We start from the raw sequence: 23,823 nt of genomic DNA on the forward strand, positions 1-23,823 counted from the left end.
GTCCAATTTTAATATTTCTCTTAGTTTACTAGTAGTAGTTCGATTCCACTAAATTTAGAGATCATGACGGGTCGTTACAATATTTTTATTATATTTTAAAGAAAAAAAATAATTGAAACATAAAAAATAAAAAGATTAGTGAATGTTTGATATTTAAGATAAATAATTTAATTCTAAATTGATAATATGAAAAACTTTGTAAAAATAATAAATTATCAAATATCAAATATAAAAATCAATTAGAATGAAATTAAAGTTGAGGATGTTTATTTGTAAAAGAAAAATAAAACTTAAAAATTTATTGAAACAAAATTAAAATTAATAATGTCTATTTTCAAATCAAATAAAATTTAAGAATTGATTAAAATAAAATAAAATTTTATGGTATTTATTTAAAAAAATAAAAAAATAAAATTTAGCATGATTGATTACTCTTTCTCCTATATTTTTTCTTATATTACATATTCCTTTTCAAAGACGTATTTAAATTACATTAATTGTCCTTCTTCTGATTTTTAAAATTGTATTTTTTTTCTTTCTTTCATAAACAGAGGTGTATATCAATATAGGCTTAAATATATTTTTAGTCCCTTAAATTAAGGATAAATTTGTTTTTGATCCCTCAAATTTAAAATTATTATTTTTAGTCCCTGTAATTTTAATAAATCTTATTTTAGTCCCTTAAATCACCAATAACATACTTGAAAGTGACTAATTAAGACAATTACTTAATATCAACCAGGTTTAATGTGATATTTTCACTAATATGGACTAAATATGTTTTTAGTCCCTCAAATTAAGGGTAAATTTTTTTTTGGTCTCTTAAATTTAAAATTGTTATTTTAATTCCTGTAATTTCAAAAAATTTTATTTTAGTCATTATATTCAAATTTTATTAAGAAATTTATCAAACATAATTGAATAAAATCTACCTATTCGTGTCTCTATTAGTGAAAATACCACATTAAACCTGGTTGATATTAAGTAACTGTCTTAATTAGTTACTTTCAAATATGTTATTGGTGACTTAAGGAACTAAAACAAGATTTTTAAAAATTACAGGAACTAAAAATAATAATTTTAAATTTGAGAGATCAAAAATAAATTTATCTTAAATTTAAAAGACTAAAAATATATTTAAGTTATCAATATATTAATGAGGTGGAGCTGGATTTGACTAAACTTATTACACGAAACCAATCAAAATACTTCATGTTGGGTTGGACACTTGGGCTAGATGTGTGCCCCTTTTCTAATTGAATCAAAAGAAACCAATTTAATCGATAACAAATTAGTTTAAGTTGGGTCAACAACTTGGGAGCGACAGTTTATAGTTAGCCATCGGCTAATCGATTGCACGAGAACGAACATAGTAAAAGTATCAATGAACGATTCTTGAATAAATTAATATTACCCAAGCATACACGAAAATAAAAAGTGAATAATTGTACATTTGGCAACAAGCTAGCAGCAATGACATAACCAGTTATTCATAGAAGAAAGAACTTTTTTATCAGAAAATACTCTATTTTGGATGGATAAAATTTTAAAAATGATTTTAACTTGTATTCAAATAAGTTCCAAGTTCTCTTATGGGGTTCTCAAAGGTGGTTAATAATAGTTTTTTGTTTCAACAATGTGCCAGTCTCTCCATCTAACTTCAGCGCCTATTGATACAGGTCAACCGTTTTGTGATTCTGTTCATTCAGAGAATGGTTAAGGCTAATTAATACTGGTCGGAGCTGAGAAATCTCTTGTTGAACATCTCATACTTCCCTTCCAATTCACTCAGCAATAAAGCGATATGCTCATAATCCACCCTTTCGGCTTCATTGAATATCTGAGAGTGGTAAAGGAGGCATTAAATTAACACTTGTGCACATAATTCTTGTGTTTCATAAGGGGAAAGGCATCCTGTGGCACTTGAGGACTAGTCAATGTTTCTCAACCGATTGTTAATCTCTGTAATTTCATAAAATTTTCACTTTTGATCCATATAGTAATAGACAATAGAGATTAGTAAATGGAATAAAACCATAAACTTCACTTTATTAAAGAAAATACTTTTTAAACTGTTTAATGAATTGGATAATTCATTTTTACTCACACATAAGTTGTTTAGGTGCATCCAGCCGCCGAAAAGATAAAAGCTAATACGGTTTGAACAGCTAAATATATACAACAAAACTAATCAAATTATAAAATCTAAATACCCCATATCATTTAAGTGTAGCAAGTCAAAATAAATAAAAATTAATATGGTTTGGATAGCCAAATAAACATAACAATTTAAGTTATAAAATCTAACTAAACCATAGCAATTTAGGTAAAACAAGTAAAAACGAAAAAACACAACTCCCATTCAAGATATCCTTAGCAAAATTGACAAAATGGTCAGCTAGTAAGTGGGGATGGTTGATGGAAGAATATTTCTCTTTAAATCAGAAAACATGTTCAGAGTTGGAACTTGGAAGTAGATAATCTTGAGAACATACTCAGGTAGCTTGAACATTTTTCTTCCATTCATCAATTAGCTTCTTAACAATAACCTCACAACTCCCACCAACACCAGCAGCATTTCTAGCAGCCTTCTTCATTTCTTCGGCTTTGACCCTCAGAGATTCATTCCCCATCATCTCTTTGATTCTGTCAGCAATCTCTTTCCATTTCACAACATGCTCTGATCCCCACCCCCACTCCTGAGGCCAAATTCCCACACCATTTATCCTCACTGCCTCTGATGTTATCTTCTGATCCCCACCCTGAGGCCATGTCAGAATAGGCACTCCTTCCCACACACTCTCTATTACTGAGTTCCACCCTCCATGACTCACAAAGCCCCCCACTGAAGGGTGGCCTAGAATCCCCATCTGATCCACAAACTCCTTCACAACCACACCCTTTTCCTTCACCTTATTCATCAACTCACTCCCCAACACATCCTCCAAACCCTCCTCCTCTTCTTTATCAACAACCTTCAACTTCACCACCCACAAAAAGCTATACCCACTTTCTATCAAACCCAAAGCCATGTCTTTTATCTGCTCCCTCCTCGTCTCAGTTCTGCTCCCCAAACTAACATACACCACCGACCCTTCACTTTTTCCATCAAGCCACTCCAATATCGAACCCATGCAACCCCTTTGACCTTGTTCCTCATTCTCAAATTCACACGCCATTATGGGACCAACACCGTACACCGGAGGCAACCCTTTAACAACTTTTCCTTGGTTCAGTGCTGCTAGTGCCTCTCCTTCGAGTTCTTCAAACGAGTTGATGAAAACCCCGTCAAGCTTCGCGAGTTTGCCACTGTCCTCCATGAACATGCTCTCGAAGAGAGAGTTAGGTTGAAGGAGCGGAGGAGGGAGCGAGGATCTTGGTATCGGTGATGCTATGCCAGGGATTTTAACCACATCACGAATGAATGAAGAAGGGTGTGGTTGTGAAGTTGGATCTGAAGCAGTAAGAACAGAAAGGTGTGCGAAGAAAGAGAGCATTCTAGATGCTGAGGTGAAGTAGATGTAACGTGGACAAGAGAGTTTCTGAGTGATTGGAAGTAAGGGAGAGATTAAGAAAACATCGTAGATGAAAGCAGTGAGAGGTGTTGAAAGGGAAGATAGGATTGGAGCTACAAGATGAACCGAACGACGAATGGTTTCGTACTGAAGCCAAAAAGGGTCGTTAGTGTTAACCGTGGTTGGATCCACCGTGGTGAGGTTTAAGTCAATTTGGGTTACTTGGTGAGGGAAAGAGGAACAGAAGCGAGAGATGAGGTTAGACTCTGCGGTGGAAACAGTGGGTTTGGGAGTGATGAGAGTGACTTTGCAACCATGGCGGAGGAACAATGCTGCTATCCTCAGACATGGGTTAAGGTGTCCCATGCCAGCACTTGGGAGGAAAGCCACATGAACAACCGATTCAGGAGCAGACATTGGTTCGGCTTGGTGCGTTGGATCCTCCGAAGAGTGTGAATAGTTGCCGATGTTGTTAAATGAATCAGGTTGAATTGTGACCTTGTTATATAGACAAATGGAATGGAGATATTGTCCACCATCAAAAATGTGGTTGGATTGAGGTGAAAAACAAGAGAAAAATACTCCTAATACCCATGATAATTAAAACGTTTTGGTACCTCTATGTGAACAAATAAATTTTAAAAAATAAATTTAAAATAACACAAATTTTAAATTAAAAATTCGTAAAAGATGAATCAATCAAAAAGATTAATTCAAAAAAAAATAATCAAAAGATTAGTTTTTATAACAGATTTTATTTATATATAATAGAATTAAAAAAATTAAAAACAAAAAATATAATAATATTATAAAAATATTTAAATAAGAAAAAAAAATAATAAATAATATAATTGAAAAACTAATTTATACTATAAATTAAAAAAACAAACTCTAAAAAAATTAAAACGTATTAACAAAATATTAATATTAAATTATTTAATTATAATAGATGCTACATTAAAATAAAATTTAAAAAATATAAAAATAATTTAAAGATATAGAAAATTTTATAAAAATAAATTATTAAAAGTAATAAATTAAAATAAAAATAAAATAAGTAATTACAATAAATAAATAAAAAAATATTCGACTGTACCGGTATCCATGGACTGCCGTAGAGTTTTCCATAAAAATATAGTAATTTTTATATCAACCGTAAATCTTAAACTCAACTCCTGAGGGGTTGTAATTGGTGGGGTACACAGAAAAATATCAAGAAATTTGGTGATTTTAAACCACATGTTCTTTTTTAACCGGTCGGTATCAACATTTGTTAATATTAAAATAATAATTATTCTAGATTTAAAATCTAATTTTATGACTTATGTATAGAATAATAATAATTTGTTAACATTTGTGAATTTCAAATGTAACACTATTGAGGGTTGTTCTTCCACCCATTTTAAATTGATCTGCATGAGGAGCAATTTTAAATCCATCACCGATTATTTTTTTGAAACAAGTCTTTTGAAAGCTTATGATTGGTGTACTTAATTAAAAACATAACTGCAGTATATCTCAATCTGAACAATGATGTGAAGTAAAACCTAAGAAGTAAGAGAAGCTGATCGATGTAATCATGTTTAGATAAGTTTCTCGGTAAATATTTTAAACAGAAAAGAAACGTGAAATAATCTTTTATAAAGGTTACAATTAAGACATACACATCATGAATTATATTGAAAAAACTCATATGTATTAACTTATTTTAACCAAACAAGGCATAATTTAGAACCACCAAGTTAATTATTTTCTATCATGCATTTAAATATTTTAATTTAAAAAATCATTATATTGATAGGAAATATTTATATATTAAAAATCTTTATTGAAGATTATAAATACACAAAATGAATATTCTTTCTTAACATAATATATTCTATACATAATTCATAAAGTTAGATTTTAAATCTAGAATATAACTACAATGATAATATATTAATATTTTAAAATAATACAAACCATAAGCTATAAAAAATAGTAGAAAATAATATTATAAAAAATATAATAAAAAATAAAAAGAAACAAATTCATGCTTTTAAATGTAATTAAATGTACCAAAAAAGTTATTAATTAATACAATAGACAAGGCACGAGAATTAATAAAGGCTTCTTGACATGTTTTCTACTGTACGTTACTAAAACCTAGTATAGGACCCAACTACCCACCAAACTCAAACTCTTTTCTCTTGTCCCCCTTGAAATAACACACCAACAATTTGCATTCTTCTATTATGAGGATCCCACACTTACTCAGCCTCACCTTTTCCTTATTAATAACTTATTCTTCCCCAATTGAGTGGCCCCGTGTGTTTGAGATTCAAAGAAGAGGATATAATAAATAAATTAATATATAATATTTTTTTGGTTACAATAAAATGGTACACGAGTACCGGTGCAATTTTAAATTGAACTGCATGAGGCGCAATTTTAATAATAAATAAATAAATATATAATATTTTTCAGAAAAATGCTCAATCTACCTAAGCATTTAGAGTATTTAACTACTGACAAAGGCTACTTAGTTAATTTGTTGTTCTGTTGTTTGTGGTTAGATTTCCAATTGGTAGAGTTTTGTTGGCTGTTATTATTTCGTTACAATAAGTTTAGTGAGCAGGGTTTGGAAATCGAGGTTATTATTCAGAGATAAATTGAGAACAATGTTCAATCTACCTATAATTATCAACATTTTCATTCTATTATTTTTCAATTTCATGCTAAATTATCAACCCGAGTCTAGCATATGAGGACTCCCTGCACTCAGAGAGAAAGAATTTTGAATCTTAAAACTTTTTAAATTTTTTGTTAAATAGTTGGTAAATGATAATTTTTTTAGATAATTAGACAATAAAGATTTCAAACACAGTTGGACTGCTATTTGTTAAACAATCAGAACTTAAGTATTCGTAAACTATGATAAAAAAATGTTAGGTATTGACAAAATGAATCTCAAATTCTTAATATATAACCAATTCTTAATATAACATGACTTTGGTACACATGACATGGTTACACAGAAGAAATAAGGAATCTTCAAAGCTACTCAAGTAGTGTGTGCAATGGTTGCAGTTATCGATGCAGTGGTGTTGGAATATAGCGGGTTAACAGAAAAATTTTCAAAAATATTTTTAAATTTGCATCCTTATTTTTTTTGTAGATTTCTCACGTTGAGTTGCTTGTGAGTGTTATGGACTAGATAATAAATAAACAAGTTATTTTTCTTTTCTCATTAGTTTTCGTATATTTATGATTTAGACAATGGCGCTTGATTCTCAAATCCCAATTATAGAACAACAAATTGCGACTAAATGTGGGTCTTAAAATAAGTGATTTAAAAAAAATTAAAAAAAACAAGTAGACCATAATCTTCTTGAAAAAAAAAAGAGAGTAGAAAATTACTTATATATATATATATGTGTGTGTGAAAAATAAGTTTACGGGGATGTATTGGATTAAGATTTTAAAGAACGTTTTTAGTTAAAAAAATCTTGTGAATTTTAAAAGAATTTATAAGATTTTCATGACTTTTAAGATTTTACAGGATTTTCATGATTTGTAAAGCTTTGTAGGATTTCGTAAGACTTTAAATCAGGATTTTAATGGATTTTGCAAGACTTTTAAATTAAGATTTTAATGGATTTTGCGGGACTTTATGAAGTTTGTAGAATTTCATAGATTTTTGACATACAATAAGAGTTCAAGATTTTCTTTCATATATTTAAATTTAAAAATAGTCAAAGACAAAAAAAAACAAGGTTTGGATAAATAATAATAATAATTCTTTGTAATATCATGTCCTTCTAAATAACATTCGCCCACATATATATCTATAACTATACTAGTCCTCCAAATATTAGCATTTTTTCGCTCTTGCACATTAGTTTTAATAATAGGTTCAAAATTAAGATTTTCATTAATTGATAATATTGAAGATGAAGGTTCGTCCACCACTCCAATTGAAAATTCATCATAATGACATTCTTTACGAAGAAAGTTATGTAGTGTTGCACATGCTAAAAATTATTCTAAACAATATTTCAAATTGTTTATAATTTGTGATTTAAAATATTTTATTTATAAATGATTAAAAAAATAGTGGGACAACTACCATACTTTCTTATAACTAAATATGTTCCTGCATTTTATATTGATATTTGAGTGAAAGTTTGTCTTTGATACACTTTTATTCATTTAAAATATCTTAGAAATTTACAAACATCAATTAAGAGAAAAAAAAATGAAATTTGTTACAAGTACTAAATAATTTTTTTTAATTTTTTAATTACTTTCAATTATTCACTCGTGAAGAAATATTTTTAGTATTAAATTCTAAGATACTGCAACGTCTTATGTTAATTTTCTTTTTTAAAATATAAAAAATCCTAATTTCATAATATAAAAATTTAAAAAATAAAATTTATAGTAAAAAAAAGAGAAATAAAATAATTGTTGAGTCATAAAAAGGAGGAAGCATAACACTAACAAATTCAAGGGAGGGAGAGAGATCGCAATTTTTGTATTGAGAGGATTCTTTCCCTAACTAAGATTTATTTTCATCTCATTTTACTCATAGAAATCCTAACTCAAATTCATCTTTTATATATATATATATATATATATATATATATATATATATATATATATATTTTCTTCAAATAAATCTAAATTGATTACAAGATCTTGAAGATCTACACTACAACATCTTTCACATTTAACAACATTTAAAAAATGTTACCAAATTGAGAAAAATGTTACCAATCATAATTAGCAACACTTTTACAAATGTAGTATAAAGTCCATGTTGCTAAAAGGTTTTAGCAACATTTTAACATACCAATTGTAACATTTTATAAATGTTACAAATTGACATCTTTTGTAACATTTTAGCATATCACTTGTAACATTTTATAAATGTTGTCAATTGACACCTTTTGCCACATTTATCAAATGTTACAAATTTATGTTTTAAACATCTAAATCATAACAACTTTGAATCCATTGCTTCTTTATTAATTTAAACAATGAATTGAAAACTTACTATATTGTAACACTTGCAAGCATGAAGTTATGCATTTAATGAATTAAAATAAAGATAAACTTCTTATTTAAATATTTTTTGTCCATCATGATATCATTCAAAAGGCAACACTAATTTGTCAAGTTTGCAATATCATGTAATTTCTTCTTTGTCAAAGATAAAACCAAAACCATCCAAGTGTCACTGTTACATTTTTCTATGAATTCTCATTTTGAGTTGTGTAACTTCCATATCAAATAGTAAGATGTCTTCAATATACACACGATCTAAATTGCCACAACCACCACAACCATATTCACTCTAAAACCTGCAACATAAACAAAATAAAGGTATAAAAAAATTAAGAACAAATAAAAAAAATGGCTATTAAATATTGTCCTAAACTCTTAACTCATTCCTTAGAAATTAGAATTGGTAGATTCAACAAACAGGATCAAGTTACAAGAGAGCCTGGCACAGTTGCAGACCCTCATGCGCGCTTTGCAGAACAAGTTCAAAATACCCAGACAACACCCTCTTTTCTTTGCCTCATTCTATTTCAACTTCTTTTCCATTTTGTTCTCTCGTACATTGAATATTTATAATTCTCAGTAATTATGTTCCATGATCTAATTTCATAAAGAAGCAAAAATAGCCACCTAAATATCCTGATTAATGTTTACTTCTATAATTCTTAATTTTAACATTTGTACGAGTGGCGGTACCTAATTATAATAAAATACACTTTGATGATAAAGTTAATAATAACTTCCAGAATCAAATGATTCTCATCATCTAGTGAACGACAACCCAAGGAAATTCATCACAAGTTTAAGTAGTAGTTTTAAATTTAAATATTGAGTAAATACATACATATAGACTAAATTTGACTGTGGATAATCATCTTATCTAATTTGTACTGTATATAATTAGGTCTTGCAGAGAAGGAATCCTTATCTGTGGTGTGCATTAAAAAAATGGACTAGTCTTCATTTACTAGAAAAGATCCACTTTAATTATTTTTATAAGAAAATAATCTTTAATGATAGATTGGAAAACACTTTTTGATGTAGAAAAAGAAATCTCATTAACTTAATTTTTACTCTCATACTAGTCAATATTCTGCACAATAGAGGGGGGACCAATATCATATCTCATTTCTTTCCTCACTAGATCCTAGGACATTCCATTCCAAAACAGGAAATAAAATTAGAACAAGATACTAACCTGAATGGTTTTAGCAAGATTTTCCTTATTCTAAATGTCTAAAGAAAAAGACAAGAATGAAATAAAAGAGAATAAGTTTCTTCATAAGTCAAAATAATATATAACAAAATGAAACCACCAAGATGTAACTCTTTCAACTTACTCTTCTTGTATTGTTTCTTGTGAGTTTTTCCCTCTTTCGACTTACCCAAGTTAGTCATATCAAAATGAACTTTGGGCTTATGTTCTCTTTTTCCCATTTGTTTTATTTGAAAATCATTGATTGTTCTACTTGTGCCAAGTGGTGTGCATTTACCTATTTAGACCATATATCCATATAAATAAGGTAAAAAAAAGAAACAAATGTAGTTAATCCTTATATCGTATACTAATGCAAATTCTAGCTCACTTCATTGTTAAAAACTTGATATAAATTAAAAATTAGCAACATACCTATTTGATTAGACTGAGCCAACCTATTTAGAATCAACAAAATCAAAATGAAAAATGTCATAAATCATTATTTATGTGAATAAAAATCATCATAAAATAATAAATTATAAAAATAACCTTTCATTTAATGCAATATGCTGCAATTTCTTAGACTCTGCATTGATTTTAGCTGCTGTATCAAAATAAGTCTTTTTTTCCTGATTCAATTGTCATATAAAAGAGATTCAATCAACAACAAATTACTTTAAAATGAAACTAAGGCTTAGACTTACCTCATTAGTCATGAACTTCCATGTTTTAACAACCATTTTATTAACCTATATTTTTCAAAATAAATATTAATTGGTTTATGGCTAAATAAAACCAAAAGTAATTATATCAATTTAATAACTTTCACTTACCCTTTCAACATTTTTTGAATCAAGATTTGCTTCATTAATGTAAAATTTTTTAAATTTTTCCTTGTAATAAAGATTATTACTAAATAAAACAATAAAAAAATAGAAAAATACTTTAGAGAAAGAAGATTACAAGAAAAGGGAAAAGGCATTGAGTGGACACTCTGGCATATTAGGATCTTTTTCAACAACAGTTTCTTTAGACTTTTTCTTCATTTGATTTGCTGTATAAAAATAACAACATATGAAGCATAATATAAAAAAAATCAAACAAAAAAATATATAAATAAAAAATTTAATGACTTAAGCAAGTGAGGTGAATTCACCTTTCGACTAACTTCTCAACTTCAGCTAGATTTTCCACAATTTGAATTTCTAAATTAAGGAAGATAAGAAAAAAGAAAAATAAATCAATTATCTAAAAAGTAAAATTTGAATTTGATCATGACAAAAGGAGCAAGAGGTATTATCCAAAGCCAGGTTCCTACTCAAAGCATCAACAAAGAGGACTAATAATCTAAAATAGTTAAGACTTGAAAGCATTCATTGAATCCAAGAAGTATCTGCATTAGATAATACTAAGACTATATGCTTTATTAGACTAAACTCATCAAACTACGATAGATACATATTGAACTCATCAAACTAATAAATATTAACTCAACAAATTATACCTATAAGACTTACTAACGAAACAACATATAAAGCCAAAAACACACTAGATTTTGAGTTAAAAAAACAATTAAAGTTACTATATATATTGGGGTATGGAGCCATGCAAGCTAATACACAAAAAGACAAAACTAACAGAAAAAAAAAGACAAAGACAAAGAAACAGGCTAACTAATTAACAAACTAATTAAGATAAAACAGAAAATTAATTAACTGTGTTCGAGTTTATTAAAACTAATAATAATTTTATGTTCAAAGGTTTAAAACTTGTTAACTGTCTCTAAAGTAAGAAACTGAATCTAGCTAATTTTACTAAATTGTTGTAAAATCTAATCCATGTTAGTTACCCGTATCACATTTCACATGTGATTTTTTCATGCTAGTTAATTACTTTAAGCAATACTACGGTCGGGTTTGAGCAAAATCAGTATGAAAGGTGTAGATGCAATAAAACAGTTTTTAGCAAAAGGTTAAAGCAAAATCATGTCTACCATTATATAACCAGACACTAATGAAGCCATCAAACGTTTAAGAATTCTTTAGTATATATTTTAAGCACAAAATTTTGAGGCATGGATCAAATATTGGGAAGATAAAAAAGAAAGAGTCCAAGGTAACTTGTTTAGTTGGTCCAAAATAGGTAATGCTTGGCCAATAAAAATAATGTTTCTTAGCAAAGATAAGGACAATAAACAGAAAGCTAAAACTGCTTACTTGATCACCTCTAAATGCATAAATTTGGTGATGACAGTTTATAACTAGATGAAGCCACATGAATGGTTTCGACCAGAAAAAAACAACTCATTCTCTTAAAAACCCCATCAGATAATATGATAATTCCAAGCATTTTACATTAATCTCATTATACAAACAACACCATTCCAAGTCAATCCACACAAGAGGTAGCTGTATTATGTTATTATATAGTAAGGTATAAAAGAAATAACTAACCATCATGTTGGGGTGCAAAAGGAGTTTGACAAGGGCTTGATGCAACTTCTTCCAACTCATCAAGAATTTCAGCCATGGAGCCACTTGGATATGAAACTTTACATTTCTTGGGCAGCAGGGTTGTTCTTCCCACCCATTAAATCCACTTTCCAAGACCATAATGTTCTTGGTCCACGAACCTGCAAAATAGCTTATGCCACTTTCAATTTAGAGAGACAATTTATGGTATTATAGAAAAAGTGTGTAGGAAGACACATGTCCCCATAATTAGTAGAAACTAGTTTCTGACATGTCAAGTTGAGTTTTTTAAGGTTTTGAGATATAACAATAGTAATGGAAAGACAAAAAAACAATTCAAGTCAGTCAAGGTATGCATATAAGAAGCTGATCAATCAATCATCCAGAATTTGGACTAACATATTTCTTGCCATCATGCTGGAACACATTTAAAAATGTAAAAATAATATATAAGTAATATCAAACAAGGAATTTAACACAATTTTACATGAAAAAACACAAGTATCTATTATTCAATGGTCGAAAACACTTGTATCTCAAAACTTTGGCTGGAATTGGAGATGAAGCTACCTTATGATGAACTTTTCTTCTAGAATTGTTAACCTTCATTTTCTTCGGCACTTCCTCTCGATTACCCCAAGAACAATTGTTGCAATTCTTGCAAGGACATAAAAATTGATCTCCTTGGGCAACATTTTGAAATGCAAAGTCTAGAAAATTTTTCAATCCATCCAAATACCTACTAGATGATCTAGCTTGTTGTATCCAACTCTTATCCATAATTATTCTCTCATGAAAAAATCAATATAGCTAAAAGAAATAAGAAAATTCAATATAGTACAATACAACAATTATTAGAAAATGAAAATTCTTAAAAAGTTGAAGATGCATGAATCTAATAAAATGGTGTAAAATTCATCATATGAATAAGATTCATTCAACTTATTAGATGGTATAAATGCACAGGAAAAGAAATAAGAAATTGATTATTTCTTTTATGAAAATCACAATGAACTTACCCTTTAAGAGAAATGCACTAGGTGAGAGTCTAGTAGTCAAAAATCTGTCATTTTCTAAAATGTACCTGCACAAGAAGTTAATATGAGAGAGTTTCTACAAATTGGCTTTCCACTATGTTGGATTAGTCTTTTTTTTTCTATCAGAACACTATGTTGGATTTTCTTGATCAACTACTTTTACTAGACTAAGTTCCTTGGCAAATTTTATAGAACTGTTAAATTAAATAATCAACTGAAAAATACGAGTCTAAACTGAATAATACATTGAATTTAAATCAGAGTAAGAAAACTTTGGCAACATGAATTCAAAGTTTTGATGCGTAGCACTTGCTGAAAAAGGTTCACCAACCCTTAACTACTTGTTTGATAATTGTTTCCTGCAACTTTTTCCATACCTGTGACAATAACATCAGTGAGGTTGGTGTACCTTCTTGTTGTTGCGTCTCTTCCTCTACCGTACGATGGGAGTGGTTCAATCACATGCCATTCACAAATATCCTAAAACAAATTTATATTTAGTAATTAAAATTAATACAAAGAATAACTTTGTTAATGGTGTCACACATGAAAGTGCCACACTAGGAACTGTTCCCCATTAAAAAAATGACAAGTCATAAGTCTTCAAGTGAATCCCTTTAAAAACGTATATTTCCAATTTCATCAACAAGTCATAAGTCTATGACAGTGATAAATTATACTATTTTTGTTGTTGCATAGTCCTCAAATTGAATGTTAATTATAAACAAAAATGAGGGATCAAAATTATTACAACTGGATAGTTCCAACCACATTCTGATGACTTATCTTAGAGGTGTATAGGTACTAGCACATAAATTTTGGGCCCAAAAAAATGTTATATATATATATATATAATATTATATATATATATATATATATAATAAAAAGTGTTGTTTCATTTATATCATGCTGCTGCCATGGCTTCATAGGGACACAATCCTCATATTAGAGGCAACATTCCAAACCATGGCCAGTTGGCCACTTAAATAAAGAACTTTTTCCATATATCTATTTAGATACAAGTTAGAAAATTTTTGAGAATTTTGCTACTAAAAAAAAGAATTATCTCTAAAAATTCTCAAATGCACTTATAGTACTCAAACATGCTCTTAACTTTTTAAGGTCCTCCCACAGTCTAGCACATATGGAACAACACTATAGTCTAGCAGTAAAAAAAAAATAACAAGATTGACGAGCCACACACAATACTATAAGCATAGTTATCAATCCCATAAGTGGTGCAAAGGGGCAGATACTAAAAGAATTATAGTGTTATGTGATATCATGTAGCAAGATTGCCACCCCTATACTAAAGTTTTGATGCACAAATTAATATAATTTGTGCATAGACATATCAGCCACAATTCATGATCATCTAACTAGATGATTAATCTGAATAGCAATTAGAAGCTCATGTTCTTAGAGCTATTAGTTTAACAAAAATAATGGAAACATCCAAAGTGAGCTTAACCAAATAATACCAAGAATATAGATGCATGTCTTTATGCACTTGAATGAAAAGTTCATGTTATCACTCATCTTTTAAAGTCCAATATCTATTTTCTCAAGCAACATTTGAATAAACCATCGATTTAGTAGCTCAAGTATCTCACTCCTAAATTTGAGACAAATTTGGTAGATTTTTCAAAACTTGATGGACTACTTAATGATTTCTAATATCTAAGGATTGGGGGATTAATTATATAATTTTCATAATTTAAGGATCACTCAGTAGTGGAGAGAGTAATACTTTAGGAATGAAATTGAGGGTCAACTCAATATATTCCTCAACAGAGAACATCCTAAAGGCAACATTCACATTCTTAGGCAGTCTCTTTCAGCTAAAACATGGGAAAACAAGGAAAACATCAAATTAACCATATCATTTCATCATTTGTTATTTCTATTCAGAGGTAAATGTAATACGAAAAATAGAGAAAAATACCTTACCACAGAATCAATCCTACTTCTTCCAACAGAGAACAACACATTGATTCTTAACTTCAACACAAGAACTTCTTAAGCACAGCAGAAATAGCTAGACAACAATTGTATAGAACAATGAACCAATAAGATATCTCGCTCACATCCTTAATTCAATGAACAATATGAGAGAATCAAAAGATCCTGGTAACTCAAAATTAAAAATCGTAAAACTTACTTTAACGTTTTGATAACAAGGTCAAATGATTATGTGGCTTCCGATTTTGAAGAGTAAGAGAGTAGAATGAGAGATGAAAAGAACTAGGTATATGAGTGTTTGTAGCTTCTGAATGTGAAGAATAAGAGAGTAGAAGGAGAGAATGTTGCCATTGCTTAGTCTTCCAATTTTTTGATTTTTGTACTCTGTTTTTCTCTCTTGGTGCAGAAAAGCAAGTATTTAATCGATCTTTTGTTTTAGGAATTGCAAGTTTTTGCCAGATTAAGCAAGTATTTTTTTTTAAATAATAAAATATATTTTAAATAAAAACTAGTTATTATTTAAAATTAGTAAATAAGTAAATAATAGTAAAATATATTATTAAAAATGTTTAAAATGTTAGATAAATTAGTAATATTTAGTGTTAGAAAGTAAAAAAAAAATATAATTTAAATAAAACAATAACATTTATGATTAAAAATGTTACTAAAGAGTATAATTCAAATTAATTGGTAACATTTATTGTTAAAAATGTTACAAAAATATATAATTAAGAGAAATTAGTAACATTTTATTACATGTTGGCAGATAAATGTTACTAAATGTGATATATGTAGTAGTGACAATTGATTGTAGAGATCACGATATCGATTTTAGCTTTCACCTTTCCCTTTTCTTGATGTGTGTTATAAAAAAATTACTACTTAAAAGTTGAAATTTCAAGCATTTTTTGTGTTATATCTGAAGAACTCAACTAAATAGAATAAAATAGAGTAAGATAATTAAAAAGAACAGAGAGAAAATAGAACAAGTCAATGACACTATCATTTACGTACAAGAGTTTCACTAAATAAGGGAATAAAACGGGAATAGTAGTACATTATTATATATGAGCAGTAGTGCAATATTATTAGTAGAGAAAAAAATGGAGAGGACATGAGCATAGAAAAAAAAAGATGAAAATCACTTTAAACAATCCTTCAAAATCTGATGGATTTGGATGAGATTGTTTTATGAATTTGGTATTTATAGATGAGTTAATCATTCATACACTGCTAGTATAAAGTTTTTTACACTGACAATCAATCATATCTTTTAAATTATTTTATTATATTCTTATTTCATTAAATAAGCATATGACATGACATTGTTAAAAGATATGATTGGTTGCCAGTGTAAAAAAAACTTTACACTGACAGTGTATAGGTGATTAACTCTTTATAGATACCACTAAAATGTCCTTCAAAATCTTTCTAATACAACAATTCTTTAAAATCCTTATATTTTTGAATACCAATGGATTATTTTTAAGTTGTAAAAAGTCTCAATGAATACCAATAAATTTTAATGGACTCTTTAAACAATCTTGAAAATCCATATTGAATACTACTAAATTGTTTTTAAGTGACAAAATCTTGATTAAATACCAACAAACTTTTTTACTCCAAAAAGTCTTTTAAAATCTTGTGAAATCCTAAACCAATACAGTACTCCGTTCAATAACTCATGCTCTATAACAAATTTTAACAATTCAATCGTTGAATTTAAAGCTCTTAACGCACATATCAAATCTACAAAATTTTTAAAAAAATTGAAAATTATTTAATACTTCGTTTCATTAATTCAAATTTACGGATAATTATAAAAATATTTTATACGTTGATTTGAATTAATAAAAATAAGTATCAAATAATTTTTAAATTTTTTAAAAATTTGCAGATTAGATTTATACATTAAAAACTTTAAATTTAACATTTGAATTGTTGAGATTTGATATAAAACATGAGTTATTGAACGGAGTAAATCTAGCTAAACTTACTCTTTGAGTAAATGGATCCCTCTTCTATATATATAAGAGAATTATAATAACACCGGTGTAATTTTTATTAAGTATTACACCGCTCAATAACTTTATATTAAATATGAATTTTGTAACCGATATATTGAAAGTTTATATCACATTATATGTTTATAGCAAATTTTGTTAAAATTGAACAATCTGAAGGTAATTAAAATGTTCATATTTTAGTATATTTTGAAATGTGTATATTACGTCAATTTTGTTTTTATAAGAATAAAGTATCAAATCATCTTGAATTAATATAAAATTTTGTATATATGATCTAAGAGTAAAGAACTTTTAATCTAATGGTTGAATTTACAAAATTCGTATTTAATATAAAGTTATTAAGCGGTGTAATACTTAGTAAAAGTTACACCGGTAACTTTTATTAAGTATTACACCGTTCAATAACTTTATATTAAATGTGAATTTTGTAAATTCAACAGTTAGATTGAAAGTTCATATGACTTTATATGTTTATGTCAAAATTTTCTAAAATTTGAACAACTTAAAGATAATCATAGTGTTCATATTTTATTATATTTTGAAATGTATATATTACGTAAATTTTATTTTATAAAAATGAAATATCAAATCATCTTCGATTAATATAAAATTTTATATATATGATCTAAGAGTAAAAACTTTTAATTTAACAGTTGGATTTATAAAATTCACATTTAATATAAAGTTATTGAGCGGTGTAATACTTAGTAAAAATTACATTAGTGTCGTTTGAACCCTCCTATATATATATATATATATATATATATATAGGGAGCGTATTATATGAGAGGACATTTTATTGTGAGAGATGAGATGATTAAAATATAACCTTTAGATTAATTTAACGAATCAGATTAAAACTAATTATTGTCCATGTTAAAATATTAGATATTGCATTCACGTTCTTCTCTTCTCTTCTCTTTTGTGCTCGTAGACGCGCAGCAGCAAATATGATATTCGAACCCCCACTTCCCAATATGGCTACCACACTCGGCTCCATCAATGTCGTCTTCCCGTAGCTAGTGCTTTTTACATTCTCAGTTTGGGACTCTCAAATCTCTACCACACTCGGCTCCATCTCTACTTGGCCCTTTCTCTCTTCCTCCATGCTACGACGTCATCTTCTCACAGCCTGTGCATTTTGCATTCTCAGTTTGGGACTCTCAAATCTTTATACACCGTTATATTCCTTTGCCCTCAAAATGGGGTGCGTTCAATCTCTTTTTTGGTACTCGCTACACCATCCACATAACTCACTTTTCATAAATTTCTCTCGATTCAATTCAATTCAATTGTCTCTGTTTCAAATCCAAATTGGGTGTCTACACCAAGTCTGCCATCAGAATGCAAGCAGGTTCTAGGATTGCCTTTGAACATGTTCGGTTTCTTTATTTTTTAATTTTTCTTTCTTTCATTTTCACGGATGTTGGTGTTGTGCAGGTAAGAACTTGGCTGAAAGCATTGTCTAAGAGAAGCTTGCAGCTTGTGTCAACAGGGTACCAGGTTAGTATATTTCCCACCTTCTTTTACTTATAATCAATCATTCACTACACTTTTGTGCACCTGTGGTTTATAATTAGTAATATTTGCCAAGAGTTTGGTACTTCTAGAAATTTTATTATTGCAAGGAAGGAGATATACACTCTAGTATTGGTTCAAATTTATTTTGTAAATCAAACACTCTAGTATTGTTTCAAATTTATGAAAAAGAGTTTGTTCACATACTCACTATATAACCAACCATATTCAGTGTTCATGATAGTGATATGTTGAATTGGAATGTTTCTTTTAAATTTAAGAATACTTCTTAAAGTTAACTACCAGTCAATCTACTAAGACTATGCTCTTTCATTGTTGGAAATCTTAAGCACCAAACTTCCCAAAGCTTATTCAAAATATCATCAATATAAATTAAGAAAGATAATTTTTAAAAGTTAAATACTTATAAGAAGTTAACTACGGTCAATCTACTAAGACTACTATGCTCTTTTAAAAGTTAATCGGTTCTGCATGCACATTCATATGACTAAGGCAAAAAATATTGGGTTCATTTGCTTAATTTTCTTTTAAATTTGTAATAAAATAAGTACTTTTTTGTGTTTATTTAAACTTTTTTTAAATAACTCATATTTTCCTCTTAAAAGTATTTTTTAAAACACTTATTTTTTAATTTTAAAGAATTAAAGTTTTTTTTTATAAAAAAACTATGCGTTGCTAAGTTTTGGCTTATATTTAACTATTCAAAATAAAGGGGAAAAATATTCTACAGCACAATATTTTTCTCACTTGATTACTTGGCAATTCCTATCTGGGAATTCTCCTTTTGCCTCATTCAAATCTTGATTCTATGAATGCTAATTTTACTAAGGTTTAAAATGAAAGAGATTATCAATGACAATGAGATGGTGTAGTCGAGAAATTCAAATTCCTATCACATAGGCCAACCTACCTTTTTCTGCAGCACAAACAACATTTACTACTTTAGCATATATTTGCCACTCATTCTTGAAAGAATTACAAGGATAACTATATTATAATGGTTTCTCACTTTAGAGACTACTTTTTCTTCCAAATAGGAGAGTCTCATTTTCTTGAATATTTGTTAGTATCATTGGAAATTATTTCTGAGAATGAAGGTTTCTCTATATTATAACTAAGAAAAAAGCCATGTCAATCATATGTTGTTTGTCCCTATGAACTTACCAATAGGATGAATTTTAACAAGAAACTGACAGTAGATAGATTTTTCTTTTGTAGTGAAAGGAAGTTTGGATCATACGTGACTTTAAATAAATAAATGTGTCCAATAATTTCATCCAAGGTATCAATGCTCACTATTTCTTTCATCTTGTTTTCTCTTTGCTGTTAAAATCATAAGGTGATGATAGTGGTGAAATGAAGAAATTTTCATTTGCTGATACTTTCCATCCGAAAAAGATTTTGTAGCCAGGCATGCAAGATAAGACACTGCAACATAATCTTGGTCCAACCAACAAGACATTGAGCCTAAATCATGAAATTTCTAACTGTGATCAAGAACGACATCTAATGTCATTCGATACTAATAGAAGTGCAATAAGACCTCCAAAATTGGCACAAAAGAATGACACAAGAGAATCAAAATCAAAAGCTGAAATCGAATATACAGATACCTAAGGTTTTAATCTTTGCAAAAAATTTCTTTAGGAATATTGGATCCAGTAAAGGCATGTAAGTCATCTATTTTAGTTTATTTAGAATCCCCTTCAACATCAACCAATTGTTTTTCAATATCCATGGTTCCATTTATCACTACAAACAATTTTTCTTTACTTTGTCCAGCTTTGTCCATGCGCTTTAAAAAGTTTTCCCACGCATCTGAGATGAGCTTGCTTTCACTTTTTGGTTTAGAACACCTTTCCAAGACATTATCAACAATATCAAAAATAGGTTTTCTATTTGCCAACTTAGTCCACCTATTCACAATATAATTACTTGGTATTTCATTTAAACCCTTCCCTTTTATAACACAAAGTATGTGTCTACATTGTATTCCATGAGATTTGAACATGTTGCATGAACAATCTGCATTGTGATCTGAAGGATTATAAACCACTTCTCATATTTTACCATTGATCTGGCTATTATCAATTACCTGCAATATTTCTTTTCCATCTTCCTCTTTCTTATTTTCAACTCGACAATCTAAAAATGCAATCCATAACCCATTTTGAAATATATAAAAATTCTCATGAGTATAAACATTTCTTCCATGCTTCTCCAAATCAGAATCCAACTTCAATGTCACATAGAATGAAGTGAATCATTATCATCAAGTGTAACAGCCCAAAATCGCTGGGCCAGAGGCCCAATTGATTACCCGAAACGGGCCATTTCAAATGTGAAATGGGTTGTTCCGAAATAAGAGAAATGCCCAAAATTGGAGAAGCAGAACGGGTCTTTCTGGTTTGGAGAACGAGTCGTTCTGGTTTGGAGAACGGGTTGTTCTAGTGGGAGAACGGGCCGTTCTACTGAGATTGAGAACGGGCCATTCTGGTTTTGGAACGGGCTGTTCTAGTTGAGAATTTTGCGTAGTTTTGAAGGGTCCAAAACGGCCGTTCCACTTTTGGAACGGGCCGTTCCGATAGGTGAGCCTGAAATCCTATAAATAGCGCCCCTCACCTCTCATTTTCACAGATCTCACATTCTCTCTTCTTATTCTATTCTGTTCTCTCTTCTTTTCCTCTTCTTCTCTCTGAAGACCAAGGGACATTTAGAGGAGGAGACCAAGAGATTCCTGTTTTAGTTCAACTGCTGTTTATCTAGGTACGAGAGAAAAAGGGGATTATTTGTATGCAAAGTTACATGAGGGAATTGGGTAGAAGAGGAAGCTCGAAGGATTATGAATAATTTTATGATTATTTCTGTTTGGAGAATTATTGATTTTATGTGATTTTGTATGTATTTAGGACTATGAATATATGATTAATTTGTAAAAATGATGCTCTGAGAGAGAGAACGAAATTATAGAAAAGTGCCTGTAAGCTAGGTTTTGGAAAAAATGTTTGAGGAATTAATGATCCCATTAGATTCTATATGTGTTGAGGATTAAGAATATATATTTAATTTGTAAGAACGATGATCTAGGAGAGAGAACGAAATTGTAGAAAAGTGTCTGTGAGTTAGGTTTTGAAATAATTGGGGGTTTTACTATTTACGTTAAAATTATATTAAATTTATAATTCCATTGATTATTATATTAATTTATGAATGTTATCATTGTATTAATTGATAAGAATTGATGATCTAGATGTGAATTGCTTGAGGGGTGTGTAAACCCTTAATTTGTTGGACTTATCTGTTGTGTATGTGATATGGAATTGTGTATGAGATATGGAATTGTGATATGAGATATGGAATTGTGATATGAGATGAGATGTTGTGTGGATATGGTTATGATTGTGACTGTGGTACCTCACACTAATGACCAGGGATGGCATGGCCCCTGGGTAAGTGATGCTACAGGGAGGGCATGACCCTGGCATGGAGTGGGATGAGTGAGACAATTGACACGTATCACTTATGTCAAATATGGCAGCCCTGACATAGGGTTAATTGCAAGAGATTGTGTGGATTGTGATGTGATTGTGGTTCCTCACATCAATGACCAAGGATGGCACGACCCCTGGGTTAGTGATGCTACAGGGAGGGCGTGACCCTGGCGTGGTGTGGGATGAGTGAGGTAATTAACCCGTATCACTTATGTCAGTTGTGGCGTGGCCTTGGCATAGTGTTAATTGTAAGAATTGTGTGGATTGTTATGGATTGATGTAATTGAGATGTAAATATGATGAATGATTGATAAATTATGATATATATAAATGCTTGTGAATATTTCATTCAGTAAGGAGTTATGATGGATTGTGTTTTCTCTTGTGTGCTTTCCATATAGATGTTTTCTTTTTTCACCGTGTAATTTGTGGATGTTTTAGGTGAGGAAGATCCGGCTTTAAGTGGCATCTAGAATGCCAACCATTGAGTTATGGGTGTGCTCTGATATTGTGACATCGGGGCAGAGGATTCTAGGATAAATTCTTATATGTATTTAGAGTTATACCTTCTCTTTTGAAAATAATTTGTAAACTCTCAAGTTTTACTTTTTAAACTTTATTTTTTAATTATTTTGGTTATTTGTGAAGGTTTTATGTGAACCCTTTTTACCATTGTTGAATATTTTATTCTTTAGTTAATTACAAGATTTATTTAAATATATGTTCGGGTAGTAAGGGTGTCACATCAAGTATTTCCTTCTGCCTCTGTGCTTCTATTGCAGAATCAAACATTATCCAAAATTCAACCAAGCTAACATGAGGATTCAGAAAAGTTACCGTAAAAGGAATTCTCACTTTCTGATCTTGAGGTTGTTCTCAATACCCCAGCTAAAAAAATGTCCTTAAAGTAAGTTGGGATCCACATGCTTCGAATATCATACATGTGTGAGAGCCAATCATTCTTTTCTAATTTAAACATAATTATTATAGATTTCCATGTTTCTTCAAAGTCATCTAGTGACTCCGATCTCCAAACACTTGAAATCACTATTGAACTCCTTATTAGCATTCAATGACACACCTACTGTTTCAAAAACTTTCTTCATAATGTGCCACATACAAAATCTATGAGAAGAAGAATTAAAAATCTTTTCTACAACAATTTTCATGGCAGGATCTTGATCAGTAATTAAAAGATTTGATATATGCCCCCCATTGCTTCTAAAAACTTTTCACGCAACCAAATGAATGATTCAACCTTCTCATCCGCTAAAAAGGCCACACCAAATGTAATACATCACCTATGGTGGTTTACTCCAGTAAATGGAGCAAAAATCATTGAATATTTGTTTGTTTCATATGGGTATCAACACTACTAGAAAATTGCAAAATAGCGACCGAAATTAGCAACCAAAATAGCGACTGATTTAACGATCAAAATAAGTTGTTGATAGAAAATTGGTCGCTAGCTACTAAATTGTAAAAAATGTTGCGACTGACTTAAATTCGGTCGCTAAATAAGAAATTTTGATTTTTT

General features: G+C 29.5%; 2 protein-coding genes and 1 long non-coding RNA gene across 6 annotated transcripts; 1 reads left to right on the forward strand and 2 right to left on the reverse strand.

The window, feature by feature from the left end:
• Positions 1–2,228: 2,228 nt before the first annotated feature.
• Positions 2,229–4,002, reverse strand: LOC109792447 (UDP-glycosyltransferase 708D1). Its single transcript, XM_020351861.3, has one exon. It carries the CDS (start codon positions 3,930–3,932, stop codon positions 2,496–2,498), a length of 1,437 nt encoding a protein of 478 aa, XP_020207450.2. The 5' UTR covers positions 3,933–4,002; the 3' UTR covers positions 2,229–2,495.
• A 4,598-nt stretch (positions 4,003–8,600) lies between these two features.
• LOC114915415 (uncharacterized) lies at positions 8,601–14,685 on the reverse strand. 3 transcript variants are annotated; one of them, XM_083074241.1, is made up of 10 exons: positions 12,801–14,685; positions 12,213–12,391; positions 10,916–10,964; positions 10,723–10,813; positions 10,464–10,508; positions 10,309–10,388; positions 10,192–10,214; positions 9,902–10,054; positions 9,760–9,797; positions 8,601–8,860 (listed from the first exon to the last, which is right to left on the reverse strand). In XM_083074241.1, the coding sequence occupies exons 5-9, from the start codon at positions 10,497–10,499 to the stop codon at positions 9,790–9,792; spliced, it is 300 nt and encodes a 99-aa protein (XP_082930367.1). In that variant the 5' UTR covers positions 10,500–10,508; positions 10,723–10,813; positions 10,916–10,964; positions 12,213–12,391; positions 12,801–14,685; the 3' UTR covers positions 8,601–8,860; positions 9,760–9,789. The 3 variants fall into 3 exon arrangements, 2 of the variants coding, with proteins under 2 accessions (XP_082930367.1, XP_082930364.1); XR_014433787.1 differs by lacking the exon at positions 10,464–10,508; XM_083074238.1 differs by lacking the exon at positions 9,760–9,797.
• A 3,449-nt stretch (positions 14,686–18,134) lies between these two features.
• On the forward strand, positions 18,135–23,182 carry LOC114915807 (uncharacterized). 2 transcript variants are annotated; one of them, XR_003803890.2, is made up of 4 exons: positions 18,135–18,610; positions 18,697–18,759; positions 20,014–20,077; positions 22,728–23,182. It is a non-coding gene; the product is annotated as an uncharacterized LOC114915807 (long non-coding RNA). The 2 variants fall into 2 exon arrangements; XR_014433788.1 differs by lacking the exon at positions 20,014–20,077 and having other exon boundaries at positions 18,136–18,610; positions 22,728–23,176.
• The last annotated feature ends 641 nt before the right edge of the window (positions 23,183–23,823 follow it).

This window comes from Cajanus cajan, chromosome 1 (assembly GCF_000230855.2).
Source record: "Cajanus cajan strain Asha chromosome 1, NIPB_CcT2T_4, whole genome shotgun sequence".
NCBI classification, from domain to species: Eukaryota; Viridiplantae; Streptophyta; class Magnoliopsida; order Fabales; family Fabaceae; genus Cajanus; species Cajanus cajan.

Coding starts and splice junctions, on each gene's coding strand:
- LOC109792447 (XM_020351861.3), bottom strand. CDS start 3,932: ATGTCTGCTCCTGAATCGGTTGTTCATGTGGCTTTCCTCCCAAGTGCT.
- LOC114915415 (XM_083074238.1), bottom strand. CDS start 10,499: ATGGTTGTTAAAACATGGAAGTTCATGACTAATGAG. Junction 10,215..10,308: donor CATATTGCATTAAATGAAAG/GTTATTTTTATA, acceptor GATTCTAAATAG/GTTGGCTCAGTCTAATCAAA. Junction 8,861..9,901: donor CAAGAAACAATACAAGAAGA/GTAAGTTGAAAG, acceptor TTTATGTTGCAG/GTTTTAGAGTGAATATGGTT.